General features: G+C 38.8%; 1 protein-coding gene and 1 long non-coding RNA gene across 7 annotated transcripts in view; both read left to right on the plus strand.

Annotated features, from left to right (window-relative positions):
• SLC10A7 (solute carrier family 10 member 7) overlaps window positions 1–25,033 on the plus strand; it is a 144,757-nt gene that overhangs the window by 71,277 nt on the left and 48,447 nt on the right. For all 6 annotated transcript variants that reach the window (XR_011809082.1, XM_072037421.1, XM_038178040.2 and 3 more), the window contains one exon: window positions 22,067–22,102. Coding sequence is in view for 5 of the 6 variants with exons in the window: in XM_072037421.1 (XP_071893522.1) it covers window positions 22,067–22,102 (36 nt within the window). In the remaining variant the exon portion in view is untranslated. The remainder of the gene's footprint in view (window positions 1–22,066; window positions 22,103–25,033) is intronic.
• On the plus strand, window positions 13,779–15,562 carry LOC140002455 (uncharacterized). Its single transcript, XR_011809086.1, has 2 exons — window positions 13,779–13,929; window positions 14,389–15,562. It is a non-coding gene; the product is annotated as an uncharacterized lncRNA (long non-coding RNA).

Genomic DNA, 25,033 nt, shown 5'->3' on the forward strand with positions numbered 1-25,033 from the left:
GGTGCATTACACTGTTTCAGGGAACTAGAATTGGCTCCTGAGGCCTTTTAAAAATGAGTCTTCTGGATGGTTGGTGACAAGTGTTGAGGATTTTATGATGTGATATTGGCCCAAGTTAATCAGGTTGAGTACTGGCCCTGTGGTGATAGTTTCTTTCATAGACAGATGCCTGTGAGCTTCTGGAATGTATCTGTCATATTTCTTACAGCACAGATAACTTGGATTAACTTACGTTTGCAGTGGTGCAAGGACGCACCTTTCAGTCAGTTTGTGAATACTCATAAGTGGTACTTCCCAAAACTACTGATGGAACAAAGTTGAACTTGGCCACAGGGACAACAAACTTTGAATGATGTCTTTGGAAGAACAAGGCAGGGAATGAGGCAGGAGTTCCTTGGAGGTGGGAAAGAAAGATAACGAAGTCACAGGCATGCATTTCTAGAAAGGTAAGGTGCTGGTTTAAAACTAATGTCTTTAATGACTGTGGTGGACAGTCATTTTGATCTCCTGTTGTAGCCATTTATGGGAGTCAAGGTAACTGAACTCTGTTTTCCCATCCAATTTGTTCTGTTGCCGTGCTGCTGTTGTCAAATCACCTAACTGGTTGGATGCATTTCGTACAGCAGTCCTTTCAACAGGCAGAGGATCTTTGCTCACAGTCTTTTCACCGCTTGCTATTCCAGTGAAGTGTAAGTTAGTGACTGCATAGCATACATGTTTTACCTAGTTTTATACTTTCTTTATTGTTTTCACTCTTTCATTGATTACTGTTCTCCTCCTTTAAGTGTTTTATCAACTTGGCAGCTTTGTAAGAGAAATACTTGGAGTGGCTCATCTTACCAAAAGGTAATTACTGGCCTCATCTCCACGATGTCAAAGTGGGATAGCTTTTGTTAAAAAGTTAGGATATTTGTTATTTAAAAAACAGAGGTGCCCAACTGAGTAAGATGAGCTAACAGAAATGCTGCGTGCATTGTATGACAAGTTTATCTCATAAGGTTAAAAATGTGTGGGGTTTTCATTTTTTTTAATGTAGTTATTGATAGAAGAGGGAAACACAAATGTGACAAAGAGTAACTAACCATGCTCTTTGAATTTCACTTCTCAACAAGCATCAAAGAAAAACACACTGCCACCTGTTAACATGGTATGAAAGGTGAGCAAATGTGCATTGTGCTCTACTAATTTATTTTGTTCTATTTGAAAAAAGTTAACCAGCTCAGACTTGGTGTTATGTCAGTAGGCAGATCCCCTCTCAATTGCATTGCTTCTGACATGCTTCTGTTGTTGATATGAGAGATGCCTCTGTTTCATGCTCATTTAGTCTTTCATGGACAATGTAAATAAGCTGAGACAATAGTTTTCTTTCATCGAGCAGTCACTGAAAAAATAAATAACTATAGTGCTTATCAAAAATTATTGCTTATCTTTTCAGTGTATGCTCACTATTTAGTGCATGTATGCATTGCACAGGACTTGCATAAATATCTTGTGTGATCTCTTGAGGGCAAAATGAGGATGGCTTTTATGAAAAATACCTCATGCTAACATAAACTTTCTGTAGTTTGCACAATCTTTAGTTCAGGTGCAAGTCTTTTTATCGATATGTTTCCTTTGTTGTGTGATTGTATTGTCAGCTCAATTCTCATGATGTTGTGTTAGAGCTTGAAAGCCTGCATGTGTGTGAGTGAACTCTTCTGCTGCTACTTGTGATACAGCAGTTTTGGTTGACTTTGAGTTATGAACTAATGAATTTGTATATAATTCTGAAAGTTTTTGCAGGTTAAGGGAAAAGTGTCACTGGTAGGCAGTGATAGGCTCAGGAAACACGCGCAGCCCCTGCCCTATGATACTATTGCAGCATTCTGATCTAGAAGAATAGGGAATGGGTATGTATACAGTGCAGCTAAGAGCTGGGCTGAGAGGATTTCGGAATATCACAGTAGAGCTGCAGCTGTGAGGGCCCAGAGTACACCACAGGGTAATGCTTATTTTCTGCACACTGGGCAGGTCTGAAGTCCCATTTTTTGGCTCTGACTCAGGTGTCCACACAGGTGAGGCACTCTGTATCCCACGCTCCAGCAGCTGCAGGGGGAGGGCCATGACAGCCCCGAACGAGTTGTTCAGTTTCTATAGGTCAGGCATAAATAAAGGTGAGCTATGCAAGTGAAGCACTTATTCCCTGTGTGCTGCTTTGAACAAAGAGAGGTGGGTTCAATTTGCCTATCCATACTTTTGCCATCTATGTAAAGTGAAATGTGTTTGTAAAGTGATAAAGATTTGCTGCTTGTCCTCTTCCTTCCTGCACATGAAGTAAATCTCTGATGAAACCATGAGCCACTGAAGCCAAGGAAGCTTCTAAGCAGGATGTGGAGATAAACTGGTAAACTAAACAAACATGAACTTATTTCTGTGGCCACATTTGACAGCATAGAAGAGGAATAAAAGTTTGAAGTATACAAAGAAAATACATCTTCTGCATGCAAATTTAAATGACTTTAATACATGAAAAGGGTATGGAAAATAAAATTGTTAATTAAAGTTATTATCTGAGATACAGGAATTGGATAATGAAAAGAAAAAAGTTGAATTATTGGTACTTATATCACATCTGCAAAGCCTACCATTGTTTTCTGCCTTTGTGCTTTATAATTTTAAGGTAGCAACACAGCAAGTTGAATCCTGATTTGACCTTACGTGCCTGGCTGTTCAGCTCAGTGGTTTCCCTGTAGAAATAGAGACTGACACTGCCTTGCTTGAATTTTCTTCAATCAATATGAGCGTGACACAATACAAATTATACAGTAGAATAGTATTTAAGAAAAGCTTATCTATTGATACAGATGGATAGAGAAATAAGTTTTTATCTAAGAGCTTTCAAGGTTCGAGTAAAATGGGACCCAGGGAATGACTTGTGTATTTTGTTACTCTTTTAGATGCATTTTCTTCATTATTTTTTTTTAACAGTGTAGAATTGCTTAGTATGAAAGTTAGCAGAGTAAATGACTGCTACTGTACATCTAAAATGTAGCTATATAAAAATATTTATGCATATATTTCTTTAACTTTAAGAACAAACCCTTAGAGGGCATGCATTGTGAGCACAAGTCTACAGTAGCAGAACTGTTAATTTGCCTGACTAGAAATATTAACCATACTATATCAAATAACTGCCAGAAACAATTCCCCACCATTCCCCGTGACTTCATTTTAATTGATTTTTTTTAAACTTCCACCTTCTGAGATTTCGTTTACTCTGACAGAATGTTTATTAAATGTGTAAAAAGAAAATTGTTTTGTAAATTGTTTCCGAGAGTGTTTTTATCTTCCATAAATCGGTGGCTCATTTAACATTTCCCATCTACCTTTGTTTTCCACCCCCATGCTCTGCCTCATTTGTTTCCTTATTGGATTTGGTGATTAAATACTGATCAGCTGCCGGTCTGATCAGCTGGGCATATTGCTTTCTTTTAAACATTGTTCATATACACCCTGAGGACAGAGCTACACGAAGTTATAAACAGAGTGGGTGTGTGGTTAGTTGGTACCATTTGATCTGCTTTACAGATGATGTTCAACTTGACAATGAAAATTTGTAAAACTGATAATTGAAACAGACCCATGTGTTATAGCAGAAATAAACAATCCAAAAGGGCTTGCAGTTTCTCTTTACATTTCAGGGCCCGAGTGTGTGTTCAGGCCTCTGATGCTAAACAGAATATTGGTAATGCTTTTGTAAGGATTTTTTTGTCTTGTTTTCTTTTTCCTCTAAGCAACCATATATTCTCTAATATACCGTGTATTCTTTTGTAATACTGTGTATTAATTGCAATACTGTAATTAATGTAAATTAATTCTTCCTTATTCTAAATCCGTTGGAATTGGTGGATTTACGGTGATGGAAAGCTGGAACATCACGACAGCAAAGTGTGCATATTCGTTTGCTTTGCCCATAGCTGTATACAAATGGTTTCTTCAGTGGGAGCCCTGAGCGATAATTCCAGGGCTGGATTTGTCTTTTAATTGTTTACCCCTATTTCAGAAGTACAGTCAGAAATGAACTGAACAGTTAAATAATTCTGTTAAGTGCTGATTCTTCCAAGGATGATTTAAATCTCTTCATTGTTGGCTTGGGAACAGTTACACAGGTCTGATGGCAGTAAGTTCTTTTGCTCTCGAGATTTCAAGCATACTTCTTGATACACTGAGACTAAAACTTCATGTGAATATTTACAGCTAGTGTGATAATGAATATTAGTTCTGGAAGGCAGTTATCATTTTAAATATACATCAGTAGCTTTCTGTATGCTCCCTCTGTCCTTTAACGAACTTTGTAGCAGTACTTATTCATCTAAGCCACTTGATCCTTGAAAACCTAAGGAGTGAGGTATGGCTGCAACAAGTATCACTTCACTTTAAGTGCTGGGATCTGTGGCTGCTGTTTCCAGGCTTTCACTCCAGCTGCCAATAAATTTTATTTCTTGGTTTTGTAATGTAAAAACAGGTACCAGAACACAATACTCATCCTTTGATAGATGCCCTGGTCAGACAATTGCTTGTCACTGTGTGTGGAAAGTAAACGTAGAGGTGCTCTTCTCAGCCCAGATGGGCAGCAGCTGTGGGCATGCAGAACAGAGGGATATGGGGCACCTCTGCCATTCTGCTGATGTGTTACTAGGCAGCTACAGACTTGCTTGCACTTAAAGGCAATGGGATTTCATAGAGTACAGGTTTAGAGCTGGGCACCACAGTTCTGCTCTGGTAGCATTGTAGTCACTTGAATGACTGTGGCTCCCTAGCTTTTTCATTAATTTGGGTAATTTTATTCTTTCTCTTCTGTTTTTAATTTATGCTTCGCTCATGCTGTGACACTTAGAATATGCACAAATACTAGGCAATTAGGCTGTATTTGTCTGGAGATGTATGCATGCACATACATGGCATAATGCTACCAGCAGTGCAGCTGAACACACACAAACCCTATCCACCTGTACCTAGCTGTAGCTGCACCAGCTAGGTGCTCCTAACTGCTAGCAAGCGTCCTAGCTGGCTGGTTATGACCCAGGTAAAACAGGTGAATACAAACTAGGACTGAAAACTTCATAACAGGGATTGTCTGTGTGCTTGAGGAGACACATTTATACCATCTAACTTCAGTGCCTGAGTTAGATTTCTGATGGAGCTTAAATGCAAAGCCCAGGTTGCTAACCTATAAGTTTAAGTTACATGCCTTAATGCTAAATGGTGCAAAGAGCCTTTCCCTGCCAGCACACGGTGTTTAGTAGAGTAGGTTCTACCATAACATAAATTGGTAATTATTTATCCTGCACACATACCAATAGACTTGTGGAAATACACTCAAATTATTTCACATTTTTTCTTTAGTTTGAACAGCTTTTCAGATCTTGCCACATTCTTAATTTCTCAGCACTGTTGTGGATTGTAGTTGTGTCTTGCAAATTATTTCCTCCTTTTTGTTTGGCTGGTAGAAATATTAGGCATGGTAACCACAATAAACATGTTTGTATAGCTAATAGTAAAACTATCAAATGGATTTTGCGTCATTAGCTGTCAGGGCTGCAGAAGACGAGTAGTTAAGTGAGTAAGTAATGTGTAACATTATCAGTGACGGAACATTTCTTACCATTAAGCCTTCAAACTCTTATTCAGCTGTCAACACATGGGCACTTTCTGGAGCCAAATTCTCTCATGCTGTGCACTGCCTGCAGCTCGCCTGAAGCTCAACTTTGACTAAAAGTGTTGATTTCGCTTCTTTTAGCCTTGTTCTCATTTAGCGTTAAAACCTGCTTAGAGTCTGCCTTTTATTCTGTAAAGTACACATGCATGTGTCATCCCTCGCACACTTCTGATGTGAAGTTAAGATGCTCAAAAGATATGCTAGTAATCGCAATGAATAATTGATTAGAAAGGAGTCTGGCAGTGTTAATTGTGAGGTGCAGCTGAGTGAATGCCAAAACAAAAGCTCTTCTAAATGTTTCCGAAAACCTTGTAAAGTCTTTAGCATTGAGCAACAGGGTCAGTGCACTGAAGTGGAATTTAAAGGAGGTTCTTGAATGTAATGGATTTTGACTTCCCTTTGTCATGTGCCTCAGTGCATCATTGATTGAGCACTCATTTGTTAAATCAGCTGTGTTTTTTGCCATTTGTCAGAGCATAGACACTTACTGCAGCCTTTTTCCCTTTAAACGTGAGTTTCTTGTCTTAATAAACCATTGGCGTCACTTAGTTTTTATCTAAGGTAATCAATTTTTCAAGCAGAGAGGCATGTGAAGGTGGTCACAAGGAAACACTTTGCGAGGTTTTGTTTTCATAACTATTAGAAGAAAAATGAAAGATCAGGGCTATATTTTAGCTGAAACATTGATAATTCATGTCTTTAAATTCAGCTCCCAGCAAAATGCTCAGAAATGATTTCAAGTGGAAAGCTCTAAACGGTGTGCATTGAATGAGTAGTTCAAGGTAGCCAGCATTCAGTCGATCCTTTAAGAAATGAGCGAAGGAAACCTGAGGGTTAAGGAACAAGCAGCGTACTGTACGTTTGCAGCTATGTGAGATGTTCTCTGATTAGTGGAAAGGCTAATTACCTGGCGTATGCAGGAGTGCTGGAGGTGCCGTGCATACCTGATGAGAGTTCTGACAGCAGGGCAGAAGAAAGAAGACCTTGAGAATGTGCCAAAAATATCCCTTTATGTAAGCAGATGCTATTACCCTTGGAAGAGAATAGTCACTTAGCCAGAATGGTTATTGCTGCTAGTAATAAGTATTCTACAGATGGGCCATCAACTTCTGAGAAATGTACATGTGCGGTATTTAATACAGCAATTACTTGTCAAATCTGGAAATGTTCGTCTTGATGCTCTGTGCTTGCTGGATAAATGACCAAATCAGATTTATTTGCCAATTGTCATCAGAGTACGGAGTCTGAGCGAGGAGACGGTAGTTGTCAGAGACTGAAGACAAGCTGACATTTGGAGATTTTTCAACATTGATACTAGTAATGAAGTTAAAAGGCATTTCTTGATCTCACCACTAAGTGAGAGTTCTTCCCAAACATATTTATGGGAAAAAATGGGGAGAGCTTCAGCGTCCTGCTGGATATAGGCTCCGGTGTGACGTACACTTGGAAGTAAACACTCCAGAAGACTGTACTTTGTTAGTCGTTTAGGAAAAGATTTTGAGGAGGGAAAGGACAAAGAGAGGAGCAAAAAGGGGAGAGCCTGGGAAGAGAAAAGCCAGTCACAGAGACTGAAGGATTTAAAACTTATCGATAGCATAAGAGTTTAGCACTATAACTGCCTAGATATAACTAGAATGAGAAGGGATGGAGAATGAAGTGTCAGCCTTGATACCGCTTCATTTTTAAAATGGGGGGAAAAACAAAACAAAACAGCCAACAACATTTTTTTTTCTGCAAGGTGCAGAATGCCTTCTTTATCCAGGACTAGATGTAAATGTTCGACACCTTTAGGCTTGGGTCCATAATAAGCAGCAATGTAAAATTGCCCCCCAGTTACAGGTGACTAGAATGAAGCTGCGTTTTCACATATTATAGTGAATTATGATAAGTTTAATTGCAGCCATGCGTTGCAATTAATAAACATGTTTTGGTTTGCTTTGTTGGCAAGTGCGCTGCAGTGACACCTGCCATAGTTGCAAAGGCTGCCCCACACAGCAGAGCCCTTTGCTCTTAAACCCGCTTGCTCTACAAGTAGCTCATAACTTAAGCAGCTGTTTTCATTTCTGCTACTGTCAGGCGCTCAGGGACAGTTTCCTTTTTTCTGTCTCTGGCTCCCATGGCTCTATGAAAAGTGTGAGTTTGAAACCAAACAAAATAAAGCTTCAGTCCACATCTTTGCTCAGCCTTTACATGTACATTTTCCTGTTTTGAGCTCTTTTAAACTGCAGCTATCAGAAAGAATAAAATAGTGCATCACCTAGTAGAGTACTGAAGTGATCATCCAAGCAATTTTCTTCTCCCTGAAGCCAGACAGCCAAAGCTTTTTATTACTGACTGACTGAACTTCCTCTGTCTGTCTGTCTAGGTTGCTAGGCCACCTACTTGTCATGATTTGTGATGTTAGATGCTTTGGATTGTAGGCAAAACAGAAATGCTAATTTAAAAATAATATTTACATTTTAAAAACTCTCTTATATAAGATGTGCTATAAAACTGCTGGGTTATTTTTGATATATATACTTTTTAATTTATTTTTTTTTTTTGTGGAATGCTCTAGCAGGCATCTGACAGGCAGCTCCCTGGGAGTGCTCGCTTGTTCACAGATCCCAAAGCTCTTTGGTTAATGCACCTTCTCAGGAAAGCAGGGTGCTTAAAAATTTCCAAAGACATTTGAGAGCTGGCAGATCATTTACAGCACCAGTACTGGGAACAACCAGTCCACGTTATTGTTACTTTAACCTACAGGGTGGTTGTTTCTGCTCTTGATATGAGAGAGGCTGGTCTCTTGTGGAAATGAGGGTGATGATGGCCTTGTTCCTTTCTAATAGCAGGGCCTTGATTTAGCCACTGTCATGTTACAAACCTGCCTTGAACATGCATTTGCATTGCTGTACAGGTGTAACTGCTTTAGGGATATAACAGTTATGTGCAATTGTAAATAACTAATGCAGTTTCCTTTTTTGACTCTGCCACCTGTGTGAGTATGCAGCAAAACTTCAGGGAAAAAAAATAGGAAACGGAGTCTTTTTCACACTGAAATTACATTTATAACAAAAAAGGCTGATGATAGACTGATGGTGACTAGATCAGGGAGGTCAGGATCCTTTCTCTGAAATATACTTTGTGTACTCAGACGGGAGCTGTTGTATTTCTCACTTGTAAGGCATTGTCTACAGAATACTACTAATGTCTGTATTTAACACCAGGATGAGGCTGTTGTATAACCCTCCATCTGATGGGAACTAAAGCTGCTTTATAATGGATAAGCAATAGTTATTAACAACTGATACTGAGCTGGATGATGGTGTTTTATTTTTCATTATTTTTTCTTTTGAAATAGTTTCAGCTGGTAGATCTCAATGGTGCATAACACTAACGTGAGGTTGTGTACCTTAATTTCTATTAGATCAATTGAGGAACCTGAGAACTACTTTGAAAATCAAGTCACTTACTAATCTTGGGATGGCTTAAATCTTGTAATTCTCTCAGTAACTCACACGTTCAGGGTGGAGATAGTGGCTGATTTACTCCTTCCCTGTCTTCTGTGGAGAGCAGTACTGTTTGCCAGGTGAGGCAGTTCATGGAAGAAGTTAATGATGACAGTAGACACAAACAAGTCTCTTGTTGATTAGAGAATCCTAGAAGTCCTCCGTAAAAATTAAGAGCCTTAGGGATATGTGTTGTCCAGCTAATAAGGTTCTGTGAATGCCTGTCATTTAACTGATCAATTATAGGGGACTTCACTTTTAAAAGGAATGTATTCTCCATGCAGAATGAGAATTATCCTGGATATGGAGGACTGGGGCCTTTTGAGGTTTAAGTACACAGTGATCTAATCCTGTACGGTGAACTTCCAGCCTGATGGTGGTGCTGTGTAAAGAGCTGGGGCAAAGTTTGGGGAGGGAGAGCAGAGCTAAAAAGTATGATGATAACTTGAGAAGGGGAAGGTAGAGATCTTGGACAATATCTTTCCATTTTGTAAAACATTTCCTTGTTTTACCTCTTCTAAAGTAGGAAACACCTTCCAAGTTAATACTGTCTTGCCATTTGAGCCCTTGGGAGTGCAAATCAAAAAAGGCTTTCTTGTGGGGGCCATGAAGGAAGTATTTTCTCTCTGTTCAGTTCCGCTCATGTGAATTACCCTTCCCTGCTGCGGCAGTCTCAGCTAGACTAGGACTGGTTTGTTTTCAGAAACAATTTTCCCCCTCAAGAAATACTCTGTTATGTTACAAAATCAAGGATCCACATTTCAGAGCAGATGATTTAAGCCAAAACCGGTGTTTGTATCAGAGGGTGTAAAAGCAGGCTCCTTCTAACAGCAAGTTTGAGCAGTGTAACCCAAGAGCCTTCCTACACAGCATTCCTCTCTCTGCTTGCAAGGAAGATGGCAATGGTGAGCCTCAGTGACTTGGGGAGGTGGGTTTTTGTTGGACCTGCTAGCACAAAATCAGTGTAGACAGCTCTCTTTTGATGAGACAGAGCTGTAGATTCTACCATTTACGTGCATGCTTCACAGCGGTTGTCATTTCTTTAAGGAGCTGAGATGAGCGATTTAGGGTGCTCAGCTAAGTGGCAGGCTGCCATAAGCAAGACCTCATTCGACTGGGTCGTCTGTGACTTTAGAGATGGCAAGTAATTGAAAAAATCCTGCGTTTTTTGTGTGTCATGAATGAGATCCTCATCCATACCCGAGGAATAACATTTTTTAAAAATACACATCTTTGAAGTAGATGGTTAAACTAAAATAAAATTACAAGATATTCTGAGACCCGTATGGCATTATTGATAACAAGAGTGTGGGCTTTGGCCCACCCTACTCCAGATGAACAAAAACTACATTTTCTTGTTCCAAAGGTGCATGTTGGGCATTTTAAGACGTGTATTAAGCAGGTGTCCATGCTGTGGGGATACCCAAAACTAGGCAAAAAAAGGCAAAACAATACCAAAGTTTCATGCTCTCAGCCCTGTGTTTGGACAATAGGCTAGAGAGATGGATGAGCTCTTGCAAAAGCACAAAAACTTGTCACCAGGAGAAAAGAAGCAGTTTTTACTGCTTATATAGAATCGGCAAAATGGATAATAATCACTGCAGTCATGCTAAAGCATGTTTGGAGTCAGAACTGTGAAACGACTTCTCTGCTATAAAATAGTTTGGTAACTCTTTAAGCAGAATAAAGTGAGATTTTTTTTTTTTTGTAACTAAAAGATCTTTGCCTGCACCTAGTTAATCTAAACAGAATCACTGTTCTGCAGTTTGGTACTCTTAACCTTTGTGTGCTGTAGTGATTTGTGATTTTTGAGGCAGTTATTTTAATGTCTGCCACAAAAAGGTGCTTTATGTTCCTTTTTCCTTATTCAGTCATTGCTAACATATTCAACCGGTGAATGTTCAGCAATTTATGCACAATTCAGCTGAATACTGTAATAATCCATTCTAAGCAGTAAAAACAGTTATCACAAGGTAACATTAGGTCTGCACACACAGAGTAGGCTGTTCAAATCTTATTACTGATTGCTGAAGATTTTCTTCAGTTGTTTTTAAACCATTTACTATTTGCTTCTGGAAAAGGTGGCGTGGCAGCATAATTTGAGTTGAGACATCTTGCTTTTGATTCCCATTTGAAAGCAAATGCTTATATAATTTAATTTCTTACACGAATTATTTAGTTCCAGGCTTTTTGAAAAGAAGGCTGCGTCTTCAGTCCCATCTTCTGAAGTGGAGAATATTTACCCACGTACTACCGAAGTTCCTACAGAAGTTGATGTTACCAAAACACAGTGCAAGAGTTACTCTGGAATTTATGCAGAGGTAGAAAGCAAGAAAGATTTAGGGTTACAATTGGGTTTTCAATCAGTTTAGTTTTTGCATGTCCTGTGGACATTTTGTAATCTGCCACCCACCCTCCCCAGGGGGTGGATTGGTAGTGTACCAGCTGGTGTGGTCTGTTTGGAAAATGCAAGATAATCACTCCTGCAAGACTACAGTCACAATATCTATAGAAATGTATTTGGGAACACTAAAAAGAAATGATAGATTAAATAACTGCATCCTTTCTAACATTGTCTAACTAATTTATTGGGATCTGCATATCTTCAATAATGCCGTGTGGGTATGCGTTTGCTTGCATTAAGTTTCTTCTTCAAAAACAATTTTATTTGAGGCTGAACTTGGTGGGTTTCCTGGAAGACAAAACCATTTTTTCCCTCCCTCTATGTAAACCATGCTATTTGACTCCTCTTCAGTATGTATTCATTATCTTAAAATAGGAGCAACCTCCCCTCCCTGTGCTCAAAATCAACATTATTGTTGAATTCCCAGGCCTAAGAGAATACCGGTTGCATTACAAGCAAATAATTTTTTATTCTGTATGGTAGGAGAAACCACCAATTAGTACAAAAAGGGTTAATCATATTTCCCTTTTTTAAATACCCCTTTGTTTCCTCTGTCTTGTGTTTGCCAAAGAAGATACAATGAAATGGCAAACCTGTGTTTTTGTTCCTTTTCAAAAATCCCTGACAAGCCCATGACACAGGCTACTGCTGTAGCTGTACATTTCTATTCATTATTGATGACTTGGGGCCAGGCAGGCAGCAGAGAACACAAGCAATATAGATTACCATATTGGGGGCTGGGTCTGGGGGGTTGTGTGTACGCGTGCGCACACACACACACGTGTGCATGTATTTTGGTTGGGTTTGGCTTAACGCTTTGGAAATGCTCAATTCAGAACGGAAATCATATCCGGGAATAAGAAGGGAAAACAGATCGAATGAGCTTTGTCATACATTTTAGTAAAACAATTTGGGGCACTTACTAAGGAAGAGAAAGAGAATATATGAGTGAGCTCGCTCACAAATTAATTACTATTAGTTTAACTTTCTAGCAGTCTTGGCAGCAATCCTGAGGGGTCCTGAGCATCATTTATCCTAAGGGAATTTGGAGAGTATTTCTCAGCTTACAGAGTGTAGGTAGTACCATTGCTGATGAGGAATTTTGCTGACAAAACAAATGTAAGCTGTCTAATTTGTCTATATTGATACTTACAGACTAACAATGCTGTTGGTCTGATTTGAGGGGAGGGGCAGTATCTTATTTATTTCACAGGTACCACAGCCCAAACCCACGGTTTGGGTGAGTGAGAGCTTAATTGGGCTTTGCAAGCCCAATTAAGTGTTCTATTGCTACTGTTAAATGAATGAATGCTTACAGGATTTTACTGGGACAACATTCCTGCCCATTATATGAAGTTTTTCTTCCATATGTCATAGAAGAGTTGTACAAGGCTTTCTTCTTGTACTGTTTGAGGTTCTTGGCTTTAAGAAAAATTGGGAGATAGGAGTTTATTTAAACAAAGTATGTGTGTTAAAGATATGAAGTGTTCTTTGGTTCAAATAATGATGGTGTGTTCATGCAGACACTGTTGTATTTAAATAGTTTTCAGTTACAAAGAAGGCTATCAAAGAAATAAATACAATCAATTTTGATGACTGCTTATTTCTGTATTTGTTATAGCTCTTTTTTCAGGTTTCTGTAATTTTTCCTTATGCTTCTGTTTTCTTTCACACAACTGATAATCACAGCAGGAAAAGTTAATTTAAAGTTTAGTCAATTCAAAGCTTACTGTGTTAAAACATTACATATAATTATATATATACATATAGACACACACACTCGCAGAATAAAATACTGAGTTCTAGATAGAATTAGGTCCAGCTCATAAAAAAAGATCAGAAAAGGCTGGTAGGGACTTTTCTCTGTATCTGATCTCTGACCTTGGACATCACTTTTCTAATTCTGTTTTACATGTTGAATAAACCTTTGGAAAAAAGAGGAGGCTGGTGTAAAGCATAAGAAAACCTGCTTTCTCTTGTTTGGGGAAGAAGAGGTGAGAAACCATTGCAGTGGAAGAGGGGCACTTAACTATTCCAAAAAGCAGGATCAGGCAGGATTAGTGCATTGCTCTAATTTCTGTAGTTCTGGTTTCTCTTAGTTGTGACTCAATACTCTTTAATGTGTTTCAAAACATGGAATCAACTATATGGCTAATTTAATACTACAACTTCTCTTTTAGAAGGAAGTTCTTTTCCCTGGAAGGTCCCACAGCACCATCTAGTGTGCCATCCTTTCCTGCTACCAAATGGTGTTGTGATGGCAGGGGTGCTGAGGCTGGCATCTTTTGCTACCTAACGTCTTCCTATTAATTAAAATTAGGGTTTGATGGTTAATGAAGGTAGGTTCACTTGTAATTTTATTTTTCAACAAAACATACTTGAAAATTAAATGGAAAAATAACTTTTTTTTTTTCTAAAGTGTGCATGTTACTGCATTTCTGTTTCCTGCATTCAAAACAAGGAGAAATTGTAGTGCATTCTTAGCACTGCACTACCATACATGCTGCACTTGACATAAGCTCCAAAGCATGTAACTCTTTCTTATATCCTTATCATGTATGCAGCTGTTATCGAGAAAGGGCCATGCTTACACCTGCAGGCACCCTAATCCCCTGAGCTGCTCTGCTTTCCCCCTCAGTCCCACTGAGGCCTTGCTGGGTGCTGTGGGAACCTTTCTGCCTGCAAGGAGTTACAGGATTGTGTCTAAATGATTTTTGCAAAGGGAAGGGAATCAATCTGAGAAATGCACAGGTGAGGATGGTTGAGAAATCCCTTTCTTCCTTTTATGTCTCCTCTAGGGAAGGCCCACCATGACAATGTATAAACTGAGCTCCTGTGCTGACATACAGAATTAGTGATCTTGTTCTTTGTTGACGCTGCACAAGAAATAAACCTGAACAGGAACAGACAGTGGTTTAATGAGCTCATATTTGGAAAAAGTATTGCACGTGTGAGGAAGTGTAAAAGATTCTCGGGATGAGACGTGAAGGAGAGGAAGAAAGAATTGGGGCCAGGAATGATGCTCAGCGAGAGTGACAGAAAAGGAAATGGGAAAGAGCTGGAGCTACTGGCTTGGCAATATCATTGCATACACTGAAGATGTTAACAAGACACCCAACTTCTTGCATTGTGCAAAAGAGAGCTAATAAAAAGTTGCAGGAGGGTGCTGCAAGTTTGAGCAGGGAACGTGGCTCGCTCCTGTCCCAGACAGACATGCGAAGGCTCTCCATGATCCCTTTGGTCACACACAGTAGCGAGAGGTTGCTGCAGCTGAAGGGAATTGCAGCCAGCAGCAATTTCCTCAGCCAGCAGCAATTTCCTCAGCCAGCAGCATTTTCTTGCCCATCTCAGGAGCTATTCCACACACTGCCAGACAACTCCTGTCTCACTGAGTTTCGCTCATGCTAATGTAAGCTATCAGGTTTCAGGATGCTTGATTGAAGCACTTATTTCCAATTCTGATTCAGACTTTTTTTTTTTTTTTTTTTTTTTTGTGCATCATTTCAAGTGCTCTTCTTCACTTTCAAAACCCAAAGAAGTTTTTGTAGTTACTTTAAAACTCAGGGTCCTTACTGACTTTACTGCTGTGTAAAAAGAAAATTTCTCATGTGTTGAAGATGCCCTCTGCTGGGAAGCCAGGCAAACTATATTTATATGGAGTTTTACCTTTCTGAAAGACTCATACTCTTCACTTAACTCTCTACCCTGTACTGGAGCCTGACCCCTCAAAACTACTGGAAAAAATAGTTTCTCCTTCTGATTTTTTTTCTTTGCACTCAATTTACAACAGAGGTAGTAATGTTATGCCAGTATTTCAGACCACTGTATTTCTTTCCAGGTTCTGTTGCATTGGAAGTACTGAATTCTGGCTTCTTTAATTCATTTTGATTCTGTGTTGATTTCATACTTGTGTAAAGTGTGTGTATGGGGAACATTCGTATTTAGTAATTCCTAATAAATAGTGAAAATTCATTTGGTTTCTACGAGTATCTGATGCTAACATGCTTTTTAATCTAATCTTTTTTTTTTTTTTTTCTTCAAATTTCCCTTCCCGTGGTAGAGAACACTGGGTTGTCACAACAGAACAAAGGTGGTACAACATCTGGAACAATTCACAAAGTACTCTGCATAATCTCATAGTTGATGTGAAATCAGGTTTATTTTGTCTCCTTCAATAAAGGAAAAGCCATTTGACACAGCACTTCTAATTTTACAGTTTTGTTATTAAAATCCAATATTGGCCTAATTCGATGAGTTGCAGCAATTGTTGTACTTATTTATAATTATAGTTGAATTAGGGTTATGCAAAGCTATATTTTCAATTTGGTACTGTAGTTCATTGACTTCATGCTGTAGACTGTGAATTTAACAAAATGTGTGAATTTAACTTTATGTTCTTCTCAATATCCTTTTGCATTTTTTTATTGTATATTGTGGGGAGAATGGGTGCATCTAGCATTCTAAAAAATATCAATTCATAAAGCCTTTGTTCTTCTCAGCATTCAGATCAGTCATTTGATATAAAACAGTACAGTAAAGAGCTAAATTAACTATTTTGCTTTGAAGACCTACAATTGTAGAAGACTTCTCAGGGCTAATAACATCTTTGGAGTAGCTGACATGGAAGGGATGTGAGATAGGAGACTTTTAAAAGCCCATGTTCTGCAACTTTAATAATTTGGAAAATAATAAAATCGGAGAACAAAAGACAAGTGGTTATTTTGGAATCATGAGCTTCTGTGATGTCCATGGGGGAACAACACAGGAACGCTGAAGATGCATTGTGAGGCAGTGGCTGAAATCACAAGCACAACGGAAAGTCTAGTTCTAACTCTATCTCTGAAATTGGAATAGGGGAAAACCAACACGTCGTTCATGGGGACAGTTAGCTTTGTTTGGGGGTGAGGAGAATGTATGCATCAGTGTGGAAATTGAGATCTAGTTCAGCATCTAATTCAACACAAACTTGTCACTTCCAGTGTTGCCTTTAAATAGGAACAAATGAATAGCATCTTCTTTATAGCCATGCTTCTACAAATCCTAAAAACTGCTCAAAGAATCCAGAAAAGGGATGTCTCGAAAGCACCTGCAGTCAGTTAGTCCATGTACTAATGCACTGAATTTTTTTCCAAAGTATTTCAGTTACAGATTTGAAATCGTATTAAAAAGGTTTAATACTCGAAACATCGAGATGTGCAGAATTCACAGTTGCCTATGCAACCCTTTTCTGTTGGGACTCCATACAGCACGGAATGATGCTTTCATAAGGCCTTGCACAGGCCCTCCCAATGTAACTTTTATTTTTTTTGCTATTCTGGTTTGAAACCGAAGAAGTATGGAGGTTTTAAACATGTTCTGTGGTGTGTGTCGTGAGGCTATGCATCATTCCAGAGAATTGGGAGTGGGTGAAAGAAGGGGGAAGGCTACTCTTTCCTGGGACTTTTGGCTGGTTATCCAGGTATGTGAAAACCCTGTTTCAGAAGTAAGAGTCGATCTTGTTGTAATGTCTAAAATAAAGATTACTGCAGAACAAGTCAGCATGGGACTATATTTTAAATCAGCCTATTGAAGAGGGTGTGTAATGTAATGTCCTATCCAATAAGCAATATGTTATGCAGGCGCCATGTCACCAAGTGGAATTGTAGAGCTGTGAGGGTTGAAGGTAGGGGAAGTCTTGCTGTCCTTCTCTTGAATAGATGGAGTTGACTCTAAGTGCTGTTGCGGTCTTTACAATCTCTGTATCATGTTCTATAAGCTTTTGGGCCTTTGGGATAGTCCACTTGTTTTCCTGTTGTGATGGTATCAGACTTTGAGAACTTCTGTGTATTGTCAGAAATTTGGTACTAGTTAACCTGTATTGCTCACAAACATATCTAATTCTGACCTAGAAGTACTTTACAAGAGGCAAGGCTACTATTTAAAATGAAAAACGTGAAGTGGTCTGCAAATTTGTCAAAAATAAAAATAGAAATGTAGTGGGTGGCACACACACACAAAAAAACAACAAACCAAACCACCACCAACAAACATTTCCAAGCACAAAAGCAAGCAAACAAATGACAGAAGTAGAAATAGAAATAATACATGTTTTGAGGTTATGTCCATCTCACACTGCAAGCAGAAATACTGCCTAGATTGGTTTAAGCACATGAGTAGGTAATTGCTTTCAGAAATTATGCATTTATTCTGTGCCTTGATTACAAATATATATATATAATATGCATGTATTATATATATTTTTTGCCTTCTATTCCTACTTCTAACAAACCAGAGGCTGCTTTGGTTAAACTTTTTTTTTTCCCCACTTAGTAATTGCCATATGTGTGTCATACTGATGACCTGTGAGAATGAAGAAAAATTGCATGGGAAATTTGTGGGTAAAGGAAACGAAGGAAAGTTCACATGTATTTCATGCCTCATTACAATAATCCTTACTTGTCTTCTACCATGTGTCCCTTTGGATCTGTGCCCACCTTGCTCTTACTATTTGCATAATTTCTTTCTTAATGATTTGCCATTATAGATTCAAATCCATTATGTTACTTCCTTTTGCTGTCCAATTTGGCAGCCAATTACATGCATTGATTCTACGTATTATCTTGGAGAAGAAAACACCTTCTAATATCTGCTCTACAGCAGTGCTGTACTGAATAAAACCTCTAAAAACCTTCTGAACATATTTTATCTGTACAGGGCAAATAGCAATTAAATGTATCTCCAGGTATCCTCCTTCCTGCTACAGGGCACGTGCACATGCATGCGCACACATGAATTTAAACTCTGTTAAGATAGTTTAACGTGAAGATGTGTTTCTTGATACCGTAAAAAGTAGTGTATGTGCAGGTATCCAATTTGACTGTTCAGACTCCTATTTTGTATCAGTGTCCCAGGTCAGGCTGAGATTTTGTTTTCTTCCTTTTCCATTAAAATCATTGAAATATATTCAGTCAGTCTTTCACATCAGAGGTGTAAATGGATTTCTTGAAAGTTTTTCTGCTGATGGCAAACGGCAGTCACTTTACAACTTTGACTCCATTGTGGGCAGCAGTCAGAAAACTTAACACTCCACACGAACTTTGGAGATGCTAAAACTGTGTGATGACCTTGCATTCTCAAGGGCAGCTGCTCGGCTTCTGCTGGAAGTGCTAATCTCCAATCTGTTTATCTCCATACACTGGATGTTTGACAGCACTTGCCTCGAAAGCCAGGCAGGGAAAAGAGCAGTCAAAGTTAGATACTTTTCCTCTTTGACTTAAAAACAATAGTCTCTTTTTTTCTTTTTTCTTTTTCTGTCTTTACTGTGAAGGAAACCATGTCACACAGGGCAGAACATGCCTGGTTAACAGCCTGCTAGTGCATGAGCAGGACAGCGTAGAGTAACCATTCTCTTCCTCCTTTTCTCCTGAGTGAACTACATTTTGTTTTTACCTTAGGAACCGAAGTCATTGTAACTTCTGTCAGTTGATTTTAGACTGAATGTGCTCTGTTTGTTATTCTTCAGTGTGTATGAATTGAGATGCGTCACGTAGTGCTTATGAGCATATTGAGGAGCACATTTCTAACGAAAAGGTAATGTGTTGAAGTGAGGTAGTGTGCAGGGAAAGGTAATAATACCTTTTGTTAGCTATGCTTTAGTCATGTGAATCCTTCAAGCCTGGGATAGAAACCTATGAAAAGGGCTTTTGCAAATAAAAGCACAACAGTGTGTTCATATAGCGCATAAATGGGCTTTATGTACACAGGGTTTGGCTGTTCTTTTCCATCTCTATCAGGCAGCCTGATAGCAGGTTCTCTCCCCTAACAAATCTTGCCTTGTTTGCCCCCGTAAACAATCACAGTCAGCACAGCACAACAGACTGAAAAAAATCCTTGGTATTAATGTAGTCCTTGTTTTTTCCAGCGAGAATTCCCTATCAAAATAAAACATTAACATCAAATTAATCTGATTCTGCAACAGCATCTATTTTTTAATATGAACTTGTCTGTACTGTCAGGTAATTGTTTAGCTTCCCAGGGAATTGCCTGTGTGTTGCAAATGGGCAAATTCAACCTCGTGAATCCTTTCTGTGGTGAGACAACGGGAAACTTCCTTCTGATTATCAAGATCTCCAGGTTTAATTGCAAAACTTTCTAAAGAATTGCTAGAATTGACCTTTTGAACACTAGATTTTCAACAAGCACAGTCAGGATTCTATTTATGATGTATGCAGGGATTCTCTTCCCCTCCACTTACAGAATTAGGAAGAAGTGTTACTGTCACAGAGGTAATGTTTTCTTTTATGAAATAATGTGCTTTGAACTAGCAGCTGTTGCTGCCCATTGTGTTAGTATCTCAAACCTTCCATAGCAAATATATAAAAAATCAGAGGTCCCATCCTAAAGAGGAAGGATGCTGTCTTTATCCATCATCGAGATAAAGCAGAGGGTTGTTTTCTTCTGTTTCTATTTTTGCATTTTTCTGTAATGTATAAAAGTGCTGTGGGATTCACTGAGGCACAAAGCACACAAGAAATGGCTAATGGTGCTGAATCATTGAGATCCTTCAGGTTTAGAGGAGATGCATCGTAAGCAAAGGTAAAAACAAAAGAGAAGATGATGTAGGTGCATTGCCTCGTGTGCCATTCATGCCCCACATTGCTCATGCCCAGAAAAATCTGAAGTTGGAAGCCTATTGCAATTGTTTCCTGCTATCCCAAAACTTCAGGGTGCTTAGGCAGTACTCAGCCACTTGCTACTGTTTGAGCTGTGCAATGTCATTGTCAGTGGGGAAAAGGGAAGAAGAGGCTCAGGTATTCTTAGTAGTTTTTCCAGAGTTTGCCCATTCTGATGGAGTGACTGCTGCATCTGCTTTATACAGATCTTACTGTCAGCTCTCTGTTCCAAGCATCGTAGATGCTGCTGTTCACAAGTTCAGCTCTTAGTGCGTCCTCCCTTTCTCAGCTTTTGTTTAATCCTTTGCAGCTGACGCACTTGAACATCTATATTTCTTTATAACTGTATCTGCATTTTGGTCTAGGCTCCCCTGTAAACAGTGAGCGACTCCCTAAAGCAATTCTTACTGCTTCTTCTATTTCTAGTCTTTTATGATCCATCTCAGCTGTGACATTTGCAAAAAGATAAATGATTATGGATAGCTAGGCTGTGGGGCAGTCAGATACAGCATATATTATTAATTTCAAAATATGTTTTAAAATTCTGCAGTCTTCAAGTTGCACAGCTTATCTGTTGTCTCCTCTACCCTTCTTGTGGCATTTACTTGTTGCATTTTGTTTTAAGAACACAAGAGGAACTTTGTGTGCATAGTGGGCACTGGTGTCTGGATTAGTGACTTGTGGACCCAGAAAGTAAATACAAAACTAGTCATATAAGGTTTTTCTTTATATTGGCTTCCAAAATATTTAAGTAAAGGTGTGTTTCTCTAGGCTAAATGAAAAGCTGCCTTTTTGTTTAATTGTTTTTTGTGTGGAGACAAAACCAAACAGAAAATAAGCACCCTTAAAGATGAACATAAGCAAATTTTGTACTGTCATCCTTTATACCATGAAGTTTGTGAATAGCCAAAGGAATTATTCTTGAGAAATGTTTGGATGAAGAACAGTCTTGTCTTAGAGAAATTCTGAGCAAGCTCTGTGAATTAGCATACATTAAATGATAAAATAATTTTGTTGAGCAACAATAAAATATTGAAGTCAGATGGAAGGATGATGGGGAATTGCTCTTTGCAGCCATGAAACTGATGCATGTCATGTTAACTCCCAACCCAAACAACTCATTTAAAGATTTGCTCTCATGAAACTTAAAACCCTCTGTTTTGTCCAATCATCAGCTTTAAACCTGTTCCTTGTCAGTGAAGACAAAAAATCCTTTTGCTTGCGTCTGCCTGGGGGATGTGGAAAGCTGAGGTGGTCCTGTGTGATTAAATTAGATGAAAGACTTGCCTTTTACCAGTGAGACACGAAGTCTAATCAAGTGAAATGAGTTTTGAGATCTCAGCTCATTTCCTTGGGGAGTATCAGTTTACATTACACAGTCACGACACCTAATTCATCACAGTTGATGTGGCTTTTGCTCAGAAGAAGACTTGGGATTGGGTAGCACGGGACTCAATCACAAGTCTCCCCCTAAGGAGGGGCAGCCTAGTGGAGTTAAGATACAGCACAGTGAGGGGAGAGCTTTAATATGTTTTTTAAAATAATTGATCTGTATTTCCGTCTTTCAGATTAGAAAGGCTTAGGCCCAAAATGGGAAAAGCTAGAGGTAAAAAAACAAACAAAAAAACTTTGTACTGAGTATAGTTTATAAAATGATCAACGTACAAGTGCTAAGGAATGTACACTGAAGAGTGAAGTTGAACTTTTTTTCACTTAATTTCCATGATGTTGAATGGCATTTGTTTATTTCCATGCATCGTGGTAAAATGAAGAAAAGAGTATTCTGCTTCCCTGACTAATGGACAATTTCTTTTATTTCTTCCAGGGCATTGTTGTAACTCCACTTCTGCTTCTGCTTTTTGTAAGTATTTTGATCTTAAGATATCTTTTTACTGAGTAATTCTGCATCTATTAAATAGCATATTTAAGACAGAGATTTGGGTGGTATAGCCATGCTTAAGTAACAGGAGATTTTTCTGGTTGATATTTGAAATAAACTGCCTTCCAGAAGGGACATAAAAGTGTGTCACAATGAAAGCAAACAGTAAGTGCACTTCATTGTAAGAAGACCAAAACCTGTTGCTGTTGCAGCACCACAAAACCCTATGCTGCTGGGCTGGGTCAAATGCAAAGGCTTGCCACATAAGGTGATCGCCCAGTTAGGTGAGCTCTTGAAGAGCTCTCATGTGCAGGAGTTGGACAAGATTATATGATCTGGAATGGGTGACAGGCCAGTTGGAGAGAGCGCTGCTGAAATCAACAAAGCTGTACTCTTGGGCAACTAAGCTCATGGGTATTTCTGTGGTAATGGTTAGTGATGTCGGAAGCAGAAAGACAAATGACTGGAGCCCCTGTTTATCACTAAGGTGATGCTGCTTCATTCCTATTAGTTCGAGACTTTCTCAGTTGTTATGCTCAGTCAGGATCCTCACAGTCATCCTCACAGTAGAAGGACAAAGACCGAGTTTTATCTTCAGAATGATAGTAGATATTAGTGAATATACAATGAAGAGACTTTAACTGACAGGTGATGGCTCTTCAGTAAGTCCTGCGTCAGCAAGTCGTGATGCTTGTGAAGGATTTGCAGGCAAAGTATGGTGCAAGTTACTGGGGATTGTGGCTTCATGAAGAGGAAGGAAGGAGGCTGAAGCACTTCAAGGATTTCAGGAGAGGCGTAACTTGTCTTACTTATTTATGTTACTAATCATATGATGTGTAAGCCAGCATCCTGGAAAGGGAAGCAAGTGTGGAGTTAGTCTGAAGCAATTTATAAGCAGCAGGTTGTTTGTAGAAGGGATGTTCAAGCAGCAGATGTACTATATACACATATAGCAGTGTATACTGCTAAACTGGGACAAATAGTACTGTGAGAGTAGTTGTAACATCAGCTACTGTTTCAGTAAAGCTGTATGGGAAGATTTTTATTTTAGAGTATTTTTATTTTACTGTAGCAGATTGTAATTTATATGACACAGCTCTGTTTACACAAGACCTGCTTTGACTACATCATCTATATCAATACACACCAGCAGAGCTTTCCTCATATTCTTGGGACCATGGACTTACTGCAGGTTGAGAAAGACAATTATTCTAAGAAAAATGGATGTTTTGTTGTTCTTTCACCAAATAAATTGATTCCAGATGATCTGCCTCGCTGTTTTCCTCTCTTCTTACCTCCCATATGGAACATGTATCTTCCAGGCAAGCACTCATCTGGAGACCTGTGCCTTTGTTTCTAAGCGACTGAAACTTCATCTCTCTTTACTTTATCTCTCTGGCAACTTTCCCCCTGCTATGTCTCACTGAGTTATGGTGCTCTATACAGCCAAACCTAAGAAAGGACTGTTTTTTGTAGAACTTGAAATGTTAAAGAATGATCTGCATACCTTTCAAGCAAGATAAGGATCTTTCTTTCAGTGACTTTATGGACAGATAACAAAATATTCTGTCCCCTAAACTGCAGTTTTCATCATTACTTCTCAGTAGAGATGGTAAAACTTTTTGTGTGCAAGAACCAGAAGGCATAGCATATGCTTCTGTTCTTCCTACAAGCCCTAGAGATGCTTGTAAGAAGTGTGTAAAATGTGCATTAATTGTTCTGCTGTTTGTAACATGACTTCGAGCTGTTCATTTTGAGGAAGATAAACATGTATTACTTTTTCATCAGAGTAGTAAACAAACTAGTCTGGGGGTGGGGGGAGTTGCCAAAGCTTCAGTCTTTGTCACACAGCCCCAAACTTGAGGACTCCTCTTGGAGTTATGTAAATATTTAAAGCTCCTTGATATCTTTGTTGAGGTATTGACACACGAAGAACAGTCATTCGGATCAGACTAGCCACACATCTTGCCAAGATGTGGCCCTCTCTGAAGGTTCAGTTTATCCAGTGGCAGGTATTTGGGGCAGCAAACTAAATGTATGTGCTCTGCTGTACTCTTCCTGTACCCTGGCAATCTATGGTTTGGACTGTTGAACACTTTTTTTCTTGTGAACCTCTCTAATTTTTCATTGAATTTCCTTGCTACATCTGGCTTCCTCAACATGCAGTGGCAGCAAGGACATAGCTCGCACACTTCTGTTGGCTTGTTTTAAACCTGTTGCTTTATCGTTTCATATCGTACTGCATAATTACAGTGGAATGAGAAACAATGACTAGTAATTTTCTGTGTAGCTTTCTGTACCATTCATTAATTTAGTCGTGCCAACTTAGTTTTAGAGCTTAATTAATACAGGGTGGGATTTCAAGTTTGAAGATACCGTTTACCTCAACAGTAACTGAGATGGGCTTCTGAATAGCATTCAGGGAGCTGTGAACTCAGTGCCTCCGGTGAATTTTGATTCATGAATTTGGTGCTCACTGGCATTAGTTCTTCCACAGAGTCATGCTACTATATAGTCTGAATGCTATATTCAATTAGTGATCCTATTTGTAATGTTCCTTGTATATAGCACATAAAATATCCTTAGTGCTGCCAGAAATAAAATAGATTGTTGTCCAAGCTTGTTGTTGTTATATAGCTTAACCTGTGGTAGTGCTTATGGTTTAAATTTTGTCCCATGTGCACTGGAGAATATAGTGTTCTGTACTGCCTTTCCAGTTCCTAATTGCCTGGTAATGTAAATGTAAGTTGTCTAAACAACATTGATAAAGACATGTTGAAGCTTATAATAAATAATGCATTTAATGCAAATAATTTGTCATCTTAAATGAATGGTGTTAAATGTAGGATTGTCAGTTACATTTCTGAAAACTGTATTTCTGCTATGAAACTTTTAGTTATAAAGCTTACTCGA

Source organism: Anas platyrhynchos, chromosome 4, assembly GCF_047663525.1.
Source record: "Anas platyrhynchos isolate ZD024472 breed Pekin duck chromosome 4, IASCAAS_PekinDuck_T2T, whole genome shotgun sequence".
In the NCBI taxonomy this organism is placed as follows: Eukaryota; Metazoa; Chordata; class Aves; order Anseriformes; family Anatidae; genus Anas; species Anas platyrhynchos.